This window comes from Solanum pennellii, chromosome 4, assembly GCF_001406875.1.
Source record: "Solanum pennellii chromosome 4, SPENNV200".
Taxonomy (NCBI): Eukaryota; Viridiplantae; Streptophyta; class Magnoliopsida; order Solanales; family Solanaceae; genus Solanum; species Solanum pennellii.
The window spans coordinates 1,985,998-1,999,922 of NC_028640.1; the positions used below are offsets into that span (position 1 = coordinate 1,985,998).

General features: G+C 35.6%; 2 protein-coding genes across 2 annotated transcripts; both read left to right on the top strand.

Moving 5' to 3' along the window:
* Positions 1 to 482: 482 nt before the first annotated feature.
* Positions 483 to 7,087, top strand: LOC107015902 (putative late blight resistance protein homolog R1A-3). The gene is made up of 4 exons (XM_027916127.1): positions 483 to 594; positions 2,511 to 2,580; positions 2,683 to 6,529; positions 6,796 to 7,087. The coding sequence occupies exon 3, from the start codon at positions 2,711 to 2,713 to the stop codon at positions 6,512 to 6,514; it is 3,804 nt and encodes a 1,267-aa protein (XP_027771928.1). The 5' UTR covers positions 483 to 594; positions 2,511 to 2,580; positions 2,683 to 2,710; the 3' UTR covers positions 6,515 to 6,529; positions 6,796 to 7,087.
* A 1,714-nt stretch (positions 7,088 to 8,801) lies between these two features.
* On the top strand, positions 8,802 to 13,451 carry LOC107015903 (putative late blight resistance protein homolog R1A-3). The gene is made up of 2 exons (XM_027916128.1): positions 8,802 to 12,704; positions 13,093 to 13,451. The coding sequence occupies exon 1, from the start codon at positions 9,483 to 9,485 to the stop codon at positions 12,669 to 12,671; it is 3,189 nt and encodes a 1,062-aa protein (XP_027771929.1). The 5' UTR covers positions 8,802 to 9,482; the 3' UTR covers positions 12,672 to 12,704; positions 13,093 to 13,451.
* The last annotated feature ends 474 nt before the right edge of the window (positions 13,452 to 13,925 follow it).

Below are 13,925 nucleotides of genomic sequence, written 5' to 3' on the forward strand. Positions count from 1 at the left end.
AATGGTGATGTTTGACCATTATAAGAAGAAAAAAAATCAAACACAAAAAGAATTGTTGCCAAGAAGAAGAAGTTTTCAATTAGAGATTTATTGTGGTTTTAGGATTTCGTTATTTTAGAAAGATTTGTTAATGAATCTGCAAATCAATTAGAGTTGTTAATTAAGCCTAAATTACTCCTGTATTTAAGAAAATCAGCTGCACCCATTTAATTCAAAAAATTAAATATGTATCCATATAGAATATAATTATCGAAACTATCTTAAATCCTTGCAATTAGGTCCTAAACTATTATTATTATTATTATTATTATTATTATTATATAAAGTAACATCAAACTTGCCATTTTTTTTATTCTCGTCACCTAATTACTTGATTAGGACTAATTGAATAATGTTTTTCTGACATATTTTTATGCACATATACAGAAGGACTTTGCTTTAATAATTCAAAATAATAGTAAACTTTGCTTAAACTAATCTATTTCACATCTAGTCTTTAATTGCTTCTTGCTTATGCTCACTCAATTTTGTCAATGAAAGTTTTGTAAATCTGCAACAAGGCAAACTACCATTTAAAATGAAGTAAAGGAAAAGGTAAAATATGTTTCTACTTTTCTCTTTCTATTTTATTTTACATGTGTTTTTCTGATTTGAAAGAAATACTATCCCCTTTTTGTTTTTATTTTGATTATTTGTGGATTATCTATACATAATGAAAACTAGAAAATGGTTTATATATATAGAGAGAAGAGAACCATTTGATAATTAAGCTCTTTTTGTTTATCCATCTATAGAAGCTTTCACTAATTATTCTCATAACTTGAGGATTGAAGGTGAGAATGTATACAATATGAGGAACTAATACATAATAGTTGAAAGGATTTATTTCATGGCACTAAAATTGGCCTCAGACCCTCTTCTCTTCATACTATGAACTATTTTTCAAGTTTTTCGTATTTGGTTGGTCAAAAGTATTAGAGAATATTATCTAAAATTTCCTAAAATTAAGTGTAATGATTTGGTTGGTCATTTTTTATCTTTCCATAGAATTTAACATTTTTCCCTCCCGTGATTACCCGGTGTCTTCAATGTTTGAGTTTTGAAAAGTTGGTTTTGAACTTTGAGTTAAAAGTTGAGAATTTCGTAAGTTTGAGTATCTTAAGGGGTAATTTGTTAAGAAAGTGGCTTTTGGGGTCTTTTGGATTTTCGAGTGTCGGAATGAAATTTGTCGACTCCATCAGTCCCGAAATGTGAAATCTGATCTGTGAGGGTTGTCGGTTTCAAATTTTGAGTTTTTTTAGGACTTGAGGTCCTAAGTTGTGAAATTGTGAAAATTTAGCCTTTGGATTGATTTTGATCAATATTCAGGGTTTGGATACTCGGATCGGGATTTCGAGAGTTCCGTTATATCGGGAGAAGATTTTTGGCCTAGGTGAGGTCTTGATTGATTTTTGAGAGATCCCGAGCTTAATTTAGCCTTTTTTGGTGTGAGTTAGTTTTTTGTGGTTTTTGGCCTAGGAGACCTTAGATTTGTGTTTTGACAGTTTCATCGAGTCTAAAGCATCGAGTATATTGATTTGCTTATGCGGTTTGTGTGTACCGGATTCCGAACGAATCCTGAGGGTCCTTTGATGTTTTGGAAGTTGGCTGATTTTTCTGGTGCCTGAATCTAGTGTCTCACGATCTCGAGGCTCATTGTTGCGAGGTAATGTTCGCTTCGCGAAGGGGTCAAGTTCCCTTGATCTTCACGATCACGAAGGACCTGTTAGCGGGGCTCGCTTAAGCGATTCCCTAGTCGCTTGTGCAACATCAAAGAGGGTTTTTGCTGTAAGTTTTGGGGTTTAAGTCCCATTTAACCATTTTTAAACTTGGGGAACCTTTGGTGGCAAAGGTTTTTCCTTGGTAAATCATTTGGGTAAGTTTTCTTGATCCTAAACCTTCATTTTGAGTTAATATCTCAAAGGTTACTCAACTTTCACAATTTATTTGACAAAGTCAATGAACTTTATTTTGTATTAATAAATCACTCCCTTTATATCAATAAAATCATCCTATTAAATTTATCAATAAAAAATTATTATGACAAAATAATAATTATTTTTTTATGCCATGTAATATGAAACCGATTGGAAATGGTTCCGGCTAGTGATTTGATATAAAGCCGATGGGACCGATGGGAAATGGTTTCGGTGTGAAATTGACTTTGTGACTTGATGACTTTTTTGCTTATGCGCGACTTACTTGATACTTGAGCTTGATATGATTGTTGTGTGTGAATGAACTTATTGACTTTGGGATTGACTTTTGTGATTTGTTGACTGTTGGATTGTGAATATTGGGCTTTGCGAGCCATATATTGTAGAATTACTAGGTTGGACTGATTTCTGCGCAGGTTGTCGTTTGAGGAGGTTGTTGGGGGTGTTTGTTTTCTAGCTAGTTGCTTTGTTTAGTATGTTGTTTGTTGGGTACGATATTGTTGATACTCACCTCTTGCTTCTACACGTGTGTAGGTTTCGAGCCCCGGTCCGTGTGATCTCTTTCTCCTTCTTTGATCTCGAGGCTTGTCAAGGACCGGAAGAGGTAGTTGCTTGTCAATGGGTTTCTTACACTTTTGTGCTATTTGAGAAACAAAGATTGTATTTATTTCTAATTTTTGTTCTCATTTAATGTGCATGTGATTAGTTGAAACATCAATCCTGTTCTGGCATAAATGGAAAAAGGAAAGGTATGTCTACCATTAGAGGAAGAAAGAAGAAGAATTAGTGATCTAATTGATGATTTCTTGAATGGTTTGAAGAAAATACAGAATGAAGAAGAAAAATTCATTGCTTCAAAATTGGATTTGATTGAAAAGCTAAGAATGGAACTGAGATTCCTAAGAACATTTATCCTGTTTGGGAATTCGACGAATTTGGGTGACTTTTATGAGAGGATGTTAATAAATATAAGCAAATTGGAAGAACTTATTTGGTCACTTTTCTATGAAGAAGAAAATAAATTAATCCTAGCGAAATACAACATGGATAGACTTGCGCCTTACCTAATCAAAGAAATAGCAAGTATTGTTTTGAGATTGAAGAATGTAGCCATCATCATGACTGAGGAGAATATTTTTGAATATAGTAAGAGCATCCTCAAGCACCTTCACGATCTACCAAAGTATTGTTATGATTTGCTTCAACCCCTCATGAGTGAATACAACATTCTTCGGCAAGTATGCACACATCTCAGAGATTTCTATCAGTTGGAATGCAACAAAACAACAAAAACAGAATTTCTCTATACTCGGTATCAAGTGACAGTTGATAGAGTAACACAATTCTGTTTTGATCTTTGGACTGGAAAGTACAAAAACTATAGATATGAGTATGCCTTCTCTAAATGCTCTTCCAAGATCACTTCTCTACTCATCGACATAATCCCTCTTGAGCTGGAGGTTCTACACATTTCTACTTCTAAACTCATCAAAGAATCAAAGTCAAAAGAACTAGAAGGATTTGTTAAGCAAATCCTAAAAGCATCTCCAAGGATTCTTCAAAAGCATCTCATTCATCTCCAAGGACGCATGGTAGCCGACAGTTACTCTGCAACTCAAAGCATTAATGTCATGATGGAGTTCCTATTGATCTTTCTCACTGATATACCAAAGCGCTTTATCCATCGTGGCAAATTGAACGATATGTTGGCACATGTCGGACTACTTACAAGGAAGATATCTATTCTCATGGAGGAGAGCTCTAATATGAATGAAGCAGACTTTTCAGCTCCATACTTTTTGCAAGAAATCGAACGAATGAAGGGAGATATCAAACAGATTATTTTGAAAGCGCCAGAGTCATCCCAACTTCGCTTTCCTATGGATGATGGTTTCCTCTTCATGAATCTTCTACTCCGACATTTAAATGATTTACTCACTTCCAATTCTTATTCAGTTTCTCTGATAAAAAAAGAAATTGAGATGGTGAAACAAAGCCTTGAATTCCTAACAGCATCTTTCAGGCAAACATTGGATGAGAGCACTAGTGGAGTTGTTAAAGATTGTTGGATGCGTGCTTTGAATGTGGCGTATGAGGCAGAACATGTCATTAATTCCATTCTTGTCAGAGATAAACCTCTCTCGCATCTCCTCTTCTCACTTCCGGATGTCATTGATAAGATCAAGTTCATCGTGGCACAAGTCACCGGCTTACAGCTAGAGGCTAAGAATGGCGATGATCCCCTTGACGCAAAGTCTTCCAACGAGCCAATTGAGTTAACCTCATCATCATTTGTTGAGGTAACAGTAGGTCATGAGGAAGATGAAGCCTGGATCATTGGCCAGCTCCTTGATGAACATGAATCCAAGCTTGATGTCATTTCCATTGTCGGAATGCCAGGAGTCGGTAAAACTACTCTTGCCAATAAAGTGTATAACAATACATTAGTTGCTAGTCATTTCAAGATTCGTGCTAAGTGCACTGTTTCCCAAAACTTTAACAAGTCAAAGGTGTTGCGGGAGATTCTTCAGCAAGTTACTGCCTCGGAGACAAACGGAAGTGAGGATGACCTTGCTGAAAAGCTACGAGTAGCACTACTCGATAAAAGGTACCTCATCGTCTTGGATGATGTGTGGGATATTGCAACAGGGGAGATGTTAATAGCATGTTTTCCAAAGGTTGAGAGAGGAAATAGAGTTATCTTAACTAGCCGAAGTGGTGAGGTAGGTTTGAAAGTTAAATGCCGTAGTGATCCTGTGGAACTCCGGGTTTTAACAGATGAAAAAAGTTGGGAGTTATTCGAAAAAAGGGTATTTGGAGATGAAGGAAGCTGCCCTGCTGAACTGTTGGATATTGGACACCAAATAGTTGAGAAATGTAAAGGGCTTCCTTTGGCTCTTGTTTTGATTGCTGGAGTGATTGTTAGAGGAAGGGAAGGAAAGGAAAAGGAAAAGGAAAAAGATTTGTGGGTTAAGATTCAAAATAATTTGGATTCCTTTACTTCTTCCAACATCAATTCGCAGATTATGAATGTTATGCAATCAAGTTATGACCATTTACCATACCAGCTGAAGCCGTTGTTGCTTTACTTTGCAAGATCGCAAAAGAGCAAACGAACTCCAGTCTCTACGTTGATGCAGTTGTGGATGGCTGAAGGATTGGTGGATCATGATATCGGTTTGAAGAGTAGTTTAGAGGAAGTAACTCATAGTTACTTGGATGCTTTAATTTCTAGTAGCCTGATAATGGTGGATCATATCCCCTCCAAGAGTGTTTGGACGTCTGTAATGATCAGAGCTTGCTATGTGCATGATGTTGTGCACGATTTTTGTACAGTAAAAGCGGGAAAGGAAAAGTTTTTCAAGTTAATCAAGTCAGGTGATCCATTTCATGCTTCTGATTTCTTACACCGTCGACTAACCATTCATACTGACGACAAAAAATGTGTTCTGCTCAATTCTGATAAATCTTCAGCTGGCAGTAAGCATCTCATATCTTTGAAAGTGAGTGGTTATGTTGATGACTCCAGGTATATCTGTCACACAAGACACATGAGACTTATTAGAGTGTTGCAACTGGATGACATTCTTCTGCAACATCATTTAGTGGAAGAAATAGGATCCCTATTTCATTTGAGGTTCTTAAAAATTTGGACTCGTGGTGTAAAAGCTATCCCATTGTCGTGGTTGAACCTCCAGAATCTGGAAACTTTGCTGATCAGTGAGGAATTTTCCACCATTGTTTTACTGCCAAGATTATTCAAACTGTCAAAGCTGAAACATGTGAGCATTGACGAGAGTTCTTTCTTTGATGAAGAGGAAGAGGAAGAGGACACGGACAATATCCAAAGCAGAATATTGGAAGGTGAGAATTCAAAGCTGAAAACTTTATCCGATGTTTATATCTCATATACCCAAGGCACGAATGATGCTCTAGAGAAGTTCCCAAATCTTGAGCACCTTGATTGCACCATCATGGTACCCGAGTGTCCTCCTACACGCGGCGATTGGTTTCCCAAGTTAGATGTCCTTAATAAACTTCAATCGCTCATTGCAGTATACAACAACGAATGGGATCATTATGGTAATCCCATTATTGAATATCACTTCCCTACCAGCTTGAAAGAGTTGCGGTTGCATTCTTTTCCCATCACACCTGCTTTGTTGTCAGCAATCGCGGCATTGCCTAAGCTTGAAATTCTGGCGATTATTTACTCTGGTTTCATGGAGAATAAGTGGGATGCAAGTGAGGACATGTATCAAAGTCTCAAGACTTTGAGTTTGTCATTTACCAACTTATCAGAATGGGAAGTTGATAGGGAAACTTTTCCCAAGCTTGAGGAATTAAGACTAGGACATTGTGAGGAGCTTACGGAGATCCCTTGTGCATTTGGGGATATAGACACTTTAAAGTCCATTCATTTAACTTATATTAACCGTCAGCTTGCAGATTCAGCCGATGAGATTAAGAAACAGATAGTAGATTTTGCAGGAGAGGACAGACTTCATGTCCATATATCATCTATGTATCTTGCCTGAGCTGATGAAGAAGCGGTAATCAATTTCTACTAATTAGTTAGTATAAGCACTTTCTGTTGGATAGCAATAAAAGGCTGAAATACTGAAATAGAAAAACGTTACAAGAAAGGCCTCAGTTGAACACGCTTTATACCTGGCATCATTTGTGGAATTTTGCATCCTACACTAACTAGTTTTTTTCTCTCTGTAGTTCTGGAGATGCTTCAAATTAATGTTTTGAGTGTTTTCTTTCATATTAACTGTGTATTGCTTCGCCTCATTAGTAATTGTTTTATTTGCAGTGAAGCATGGCTTGTAGGACAGGGAGACAGTACACAAGGTGAGGTGATTTGAACTTGGTTTAGAGATTGTCGGGAAATGTCAACATCCTGCTTATGGAAAGGCCACGAGTGTCTGGAGTGGCCCTTGCTTGGTGGAATTAATTAAGAAATAAAGTTACGTTTTTACTATCAGCTATATCTTTTGGCATGATAGACCAAACTCTTGTTTCTCATTTGCTTTTTTATTTTGTCTACAATGTTATAGTTTAATTACAGGATGTCCCTGAATATAAAAAAGTCACTTTTATTACCATATTAATCTGTTTTTTGATTTAGAGTAGCAGTGAACTATATTTGCTAAAATAATATAAAATTTTCATTTATAAAAGTAAATAATGAAATTGAATCTGTGTTAGCAAATTAAATTAATAAAATGAAGGAAAAACTTAAACGAGGTGGGCTGAAATTTTGCGAGTTAAAGCTCATCCCTAATAAAAAATGTTAACAGAGATAAAAAAAATAAAAATTGAAAGAGTCGTACATGATCATGTGAACATTCAATTAGTCTAATCAAAGTCTAGATCTTAAATTGATTAGTTTAAGATTATAAATATTTTCAATTATTAAAACTATAGTCTTTGTACTCGAAATGATAGCTGACGGTCCATAAATATATTTGCAAGTGTTAATTAGGTGGCACATTTACATTAACATTCAAATAAACAAAAATTAAAAAAATAATTTCAAAATAAATAAATAATTTTTTATTACCAAATGAATGATCCTTTATTTTATTGGCAGATCCATAGTTGACTAATGGATAATTCATTCATTACATAAGGCAGCAACGATTAAACTTCATTCAGTTGTTAATAATATGTATGTTTCTAATATCTTTGAGTGAAACAGAGATTAGCTTGGAAGTAAAGAAAAAAGGTAAACTATTTTTCTACTTTTCTCTTTAGATTTCATTTTACATGTATCTTTTTTATTTGAATGAAATATTTGAACTAAAAAGGCAGATAAATTCATATCTCCTTTTTGTTTTTATTTTGATTATTTGTGGATTATCTATACATAATGATAACTAGAAAATGGTTTATATAGAGAGAGAGAAGAGAATCATTTGATAATTAAGCTCTTTTTGTTTATCCATCTCTAGAAGCTTTCACTAATTTTGCTCATAACTTAAAAGGATTGAAGGTGAGGATGCTTATCATATGAGTAACTTTCTCTTATCGATAATTAAGCATTAATACATAATAGTTGTAAGAATTTGTTTTATGGTATCAAAGTCGGCCTCAGACTATCTTCTTATCCCACTATGAATTATATTTTAAACTTTTTCGTATTTGGTTGGTCAAAAGTATTAGAGAATATTTTCCAAAATTAAGTGTGTTGACTGGGTTGGTCATTCTTTTTTTCCGTGGAAACTATCATTTTGCCCTTCCGTGATTGACCCCGTGTCTCCTATGTTTGAGTTTTGAAAAGTTGATTTTGAAATTTGAGTTAAAAGTCGAGAATTTGGTAAGTTTGAGAATTTTAAAAGGAAAATGCACAAGTATTCCCAACCTATGCCCGAAATCTTAGAGACACACTAATATTATATTAAGGTCCTATTACCCCTGAACTTATTCTATAAATAATTTTCTAACCCTTTTCGGCCTACGTGGCACTATTGTGTGGGCGCAGCACGTGTTGATATTTCTATGAATAAGTTTTTCCTCTTTATCTTGTTCTTGTTTTTTTTTGTAATTCCACATTTCTTTCATTTTCGTTGAGTTGAAACTGACTTGTCTTGGTGGGAATAGACAAGTATCGTCATGTCACTTTTTTGATCATGACATTGAGTATGGTCATTGTAAGATATTTCGATATAATATGATAACTTTTATTAGAATCTTGTATTTATCTAGAATCAAATAAATTACCAGAATTCAAAACTCATAAATTCAATCGGTTAACATTCTTTACTCTTGCTCCTTGTAGTTCCTTTTGTTAAAGAATGACAAAAAGTCGCACATTGGCGATTAATGAGATGGGTGGACTCTTTGTAAGGCTTGGGTAATCCTCCTTTCTTTGAGCTAACTTTTGAGGTGTGAGTTAGACCTAAGAACTAATTTCAATTGAATCTGGCATAAATGGGAAAAGAAATGGTATGCCTAACATTAGAGGAAGAAAGAAGAAGAATAAGTGATCTTATTGATGATTTCTTGAATGGTTTGAAGAAAATAAAGAATGAATTCATTGCTTCAAAATGGGATGACATTGAAATGCTAAGAATGGAATTGAGATTCCTAAGAACATTTGTCCTGTTTGGGAATTGGAATTTGGATGACTTTTACTAGAGGATGTTACTGAATATACGTAAGTTCGATGATCTAACAGATACAATTTTCAATGAAGATGAATTTATCGTAGCCAAATACAACATGGACAGTCTTCCGTCTTACCTGCGGAAAGAAATCAACAGTTATTTGAGATTGAAGAATGTAAACATCATAACTGAGGAGAATATGTTTGAATATACGGACAGCCTCATCAAGAACCTTCATGATCTACCAAAGTATTGTTCTTATTTGCTTCTACCCCTCATGAGTTAATACAAGATTCTTCGGCAAGTATGCACACATCTCAGAGATTTCTATGAATTGGAATGCATAGCTGCCAACAGAACAACAACAGAATTTCTCTATGCTTGGTACCGAATGACAGTTGATAGAGTAACACAATTCTGTTTTGATCTTTGGACCGGAAAGTACAAAAACTATGGATATGAGTATGCCGTCTCTGAATGCTCTTCCAAGATCACTTCTCTACTCATCGACATAATCCCTCTTGAGTTGGAGGTTCTATACATTTCTACTTCTAAGCTCATCAAAGAATCAACGTCAAAAGAACTAGAAGGATTGGTTAAGCAAATCCTAAAAGCATCTCCAAGGATTCTTCAAAATTATCTCATTCATCTCCAACGGCGCATGGAAGTTGCAGTAGATGTAAATTACGCTCCAACTCAAAGCATTAATGTCATGATGGAGTTCCTATTGATCTTTCTCACTGATATGCCAAAGCGGTTTATCCATCGTGAAAAATTGAACGATATGTTGGCACATGCTGGAATGCTTACCAGAAAAATATCTTTTCTGGTGAGTAAGCTGTTGGAGGAGATCTCTGAGGATAATATCAATGAAGCGGACTTTTCAGCTCCAGACTTTTTGCAAGAAATTGAACAAATGAAGGGAGATATCAGACAGATTTTTTTAAAAGCTCCCGAGTCATCTCAACTTCGTTTTCCTATGGATGATGGTTTCCTCTTCATGAATCTTCTGCTCAGACATTTAAATGATTTGCTCATTGCCAATGTCTCTTCAGTTACTCTGATAAAGAAAGAAATTGGGATGGTGAAAGAAATCCTTGAATTCCTAACATCATCTTTCGGGAAAGTCAGGAAAACGTTGGATGGCACTAGTGGAGTAGTTAAAGATTGTTGGTTACATGCTTTGGATGTGGCATATGAGGCAGAGCATGTCATTAATTCCATTCTTGTCAGAGATAAAACTCTCTTGCATTTAATCTTCTCACTTCCGAATGTCACTGATAAGATCATGCTTATCGTGGCAGAAGTCACCAGTTTAGGGCTGGAGGATAAGAATGGGGATGAACCCCTTGATGCAAAGTCTTCCCATGAGTCAATTGTGTTAACCTCATCATCTTTTGTTGAGGTAACAGTAGGTCATGAGGAAGAAGAAGCCTGGATCATTGGCCAGCTCCTTGATGAACATGAATCCGAACTTGATGTCATTTCCATTGTTGGAATGCCAGGAGTCGGTAAAACTACTCTTGCCAATAAAGTGTATAACAATACATTAGTTGCTAGTCATTTCAATGTTCGTGCTAAGTGCACTGTTTCCCAAAAGTATAACAAGTCAAAGGTGTTGCAGGAGATTCTTCAGCAAGTTACTGGCTCGAGAGGAAAAGAAAGTGAAGATGACCTTGCTGAAATGCTACGAGTAGCACTGTACGATAAAAGGTACCTCATCGTTTTGGATGATATGTGGGATATTGCAACAGGGGAGATGTTAATGGCATGTTTTCCAAAGGTTAAGAGAGGAAATAGAATCATCTTAACCAGCCGAAGTAGTAAGGTAGGTTTGCAAGTCAAATGTCATAGTGATCCTCTCCGCCTTCAACTTTTAACACCTGAAAAAAGTTGGGATTTATTCGTAAAAAAGGTATTTGGAGATGAAGGAAGCTGCCCTGCTGAACTGTCAAAAGTTGGTTACCAAATAGTTGAGAAATGTAAGGGTCTTCCCTTGGCTATTGTTTTAATTGCTGGAGTAATTGTTAGAAGGAAGAAAAAGGAAAAGGATTTTTGGCTTAAGATACTGCATAATCTGGATTCCTTTATTTCTACCAACATCAATTTGGTTATGCAATTAAGTTATGACCATTTACCATGCCACCTGAAGCCGCTGCTGCTTTACTTTGCAACAACTCAAAAGAGCCAACGAACTCCAGTCTCTACATTGATGCAGTTGTGGATGGCCGAAGGGTTTGTGGATCATGATAGTTTAGAGGAAGTAACTCAAAGTTACTTGGATGCTTTAATTTCCAGTAACCTGATAATGGTGGATCATATCCCCTCCGAGAGTATTTGGTGGACGTCTACAATGATCAAGGTTTGCTATATGCATGATGTTGTGCATGATTTTTGCTCAGTAAAAGCGGAAAAGGAAAAGTTTTTCAAGTTAATCAATTCAGGTGATCCATTTCATGCTTCGGATTTGCTACAACATCGTCTAACCATTTATGCTGATTATGAGGGCGAGCTCTGCAATAAATGTGTTTTGTGCAAGTTTATTAAGTGTTCAGCTGCTAGTAAGTATCTCTTATCTTTGAGCGTGAGGAGTTCTCTCTATGAATACAGGTATATCCATCACACTAGACAGTTGAGACTTCTTAGAGTGTTACAACTGGATGACTTTATTTTCTTTGAAGATTCTTTAATGAAAGAAATAGGGTCCCTATTTCATTTGAGGTTCTTGAGCATTAAGACTGATATGAAAGCCATCCCAGAGTCGTGGGTGAACCTCCAGAATCTGGAAACTCTGTTGATCAATACACATTATTCCACCATGGTATTACTGCCTAGAATATTGCAACTGTCAAAGCTGAAATATGCAAGCGTTGGCCTGAGTTCTTTCTTTGATGAAGAGGACAATATCCAAAGCAGAATATTGGAAGGTGAGAATTCAAAGCTGAAAACTTTATCCAATGTTTATATCTCATATTCCCAAGGCACGAATGATGCTTTAGAGAAGTTCCCAAATCTTGAGCACCTTGATTGCACCATCATGGTACCCGAGTGTCCTCCAACACACGGCGATTGGTTTCCCAGGTTTGATGTCCTTAATAAACTTCAATCGCTCTCTTTAAAATACCACAAACCACAGTATTATTTTTGTAATCCCATTGAATATCACTTCCCTACCGGCTTGAAAGAGTTGCGGTTGTTTGATATTCCCGTGAGACCTGTTTTATTGTCAGCAATTGTGGCATTGCCTCAACTTGAAATTCTGGAGATTAACTGCTGTGATTTCGTGGAGGATAAGTGGGATGCAAGTGAGGACATCTATCAAAGTCTTAAGACTTTGCGTTTGGCATGTCCCGAATTATCAGAATGGGAAGTTGATAGGGAAACTTTTCCCAAGCTTGAGGAATTAATACTAGCACATTGTGAGGACCTTACGGAGATCCCTTGTGCATTTGGGGATATAGACTCTTTAAAATCCATTCGGTTTGTTAAAAGTGAGCTTGAGCTTGGAGATTCAGCCATGAAGATAAAGAAAGATGTAATGGATTTCACAGGAGAGGACAGACTTCATGTCCATATATAATCTATGTATCTTCCCTGAGCTGACGAAGAAGAGGTAATCAATTTCTACTAATTAGTTAGTATAAGCACTTTCTGTTGGATAGCAATAAAAGGCTGAAATAGAAAAACATTACAAGAAAGGCCTCAGTTGAACAAGTAGACACACACGCTTTCTGTATGGCATCATTTGTGGAATTTTGCATCCTACATGTCTGTGTATTTGTTCAATTTTATGCAAGTTTAAGTGTCTACAGGACATAGATGCGACTTATAGTCAAGTTTTATGCCTTAGAAGAAATAAGTTTCTGAGAGTATCAATGCATTTGTAGTCTCAGTTCATCTGATTACTAGTTTTTTTCCCGGAGATGTTTTAAATTAATGTTTTGAGTGTTTTCTTTCGTGTTAATTAACTGTGTATTGCTTCTCCTTTGTTTTGTTTGCAGTTAAGCCTCGAAATTTAGGCATTGCAGATGGCTTGTAGGACAGGGAGACGGTACACAAGGCGAGGTGATTTGAACTTGGTTTAGAGATTGTTGGGTAATGTCAACATCATGCTAATGGAAAGGCCACGAGAGTCTGGAGTGGCCCTTGCTTGGTGGAGTTAGTTAAGAAATAAAGTTACGTATTTGCTATCTGCAGCTATAACTCTTCTTTCTCATTTGCTTTTTTATTTTGTCTACAATGTTATAGTAGATGTTGGGATAACTCTATGTTTTTTCATTGTTAAAACAGTTTTATGGTCCTTTTCAAAGATCATTACCAGTTTACTTAATATGCAATATCATACAAAATTATAGTGCTATACATAATGTGTCAATCTTGTAGAATACTAGTACATAAAAGGTGCATGATTTTATACAAAAATAGGCTAAACCTGGTATAATGTCATAGTCTCTCTATATGGTTTCAATTTATTATTATTACTAGTTTTCGAGCACGCGCTTTGCGCGTGTAACCTATGAGTGTATTATTTCTTAAAAGATAATATTACTAAATAATAAAATATGTTGCGCGTGTAACCTATGAGTGTATTATTTCTTAAAAGATAATATTACTAAATAATAAAATATGTCTAATTGAGATTTCTTACTTTGTTTTACTACTAATTGTGACACTCCAATTTTTTGACCTCCTAGTGAATGCATCGAAATAATAATATGAAAAATTAATAAAATAAACTTCGTTTATAATTCAAAAAATAAGTTTGTAAAGCAAAAAGGAAAAATAACAACTATCTAAATTAAGTTTCTCGATAGTTCCATTTTATTGGTAGAAT

Coding starts and splice junctions, on each gene's coding strand:
- LOC107015902 (XM_027916127.1), top strand. CDS start 2,711: ATGGAAAAAGGAAAGGTATGTCTACCATTAGAGGAAGAAAGAAGAAGA.
- LOC107015903 (XM_027916128.1), top strand. CDS start 9,483: ATGACAGTTGATAGAGTAACACAATTCTGTTTTGATCTTTGGACCGGA.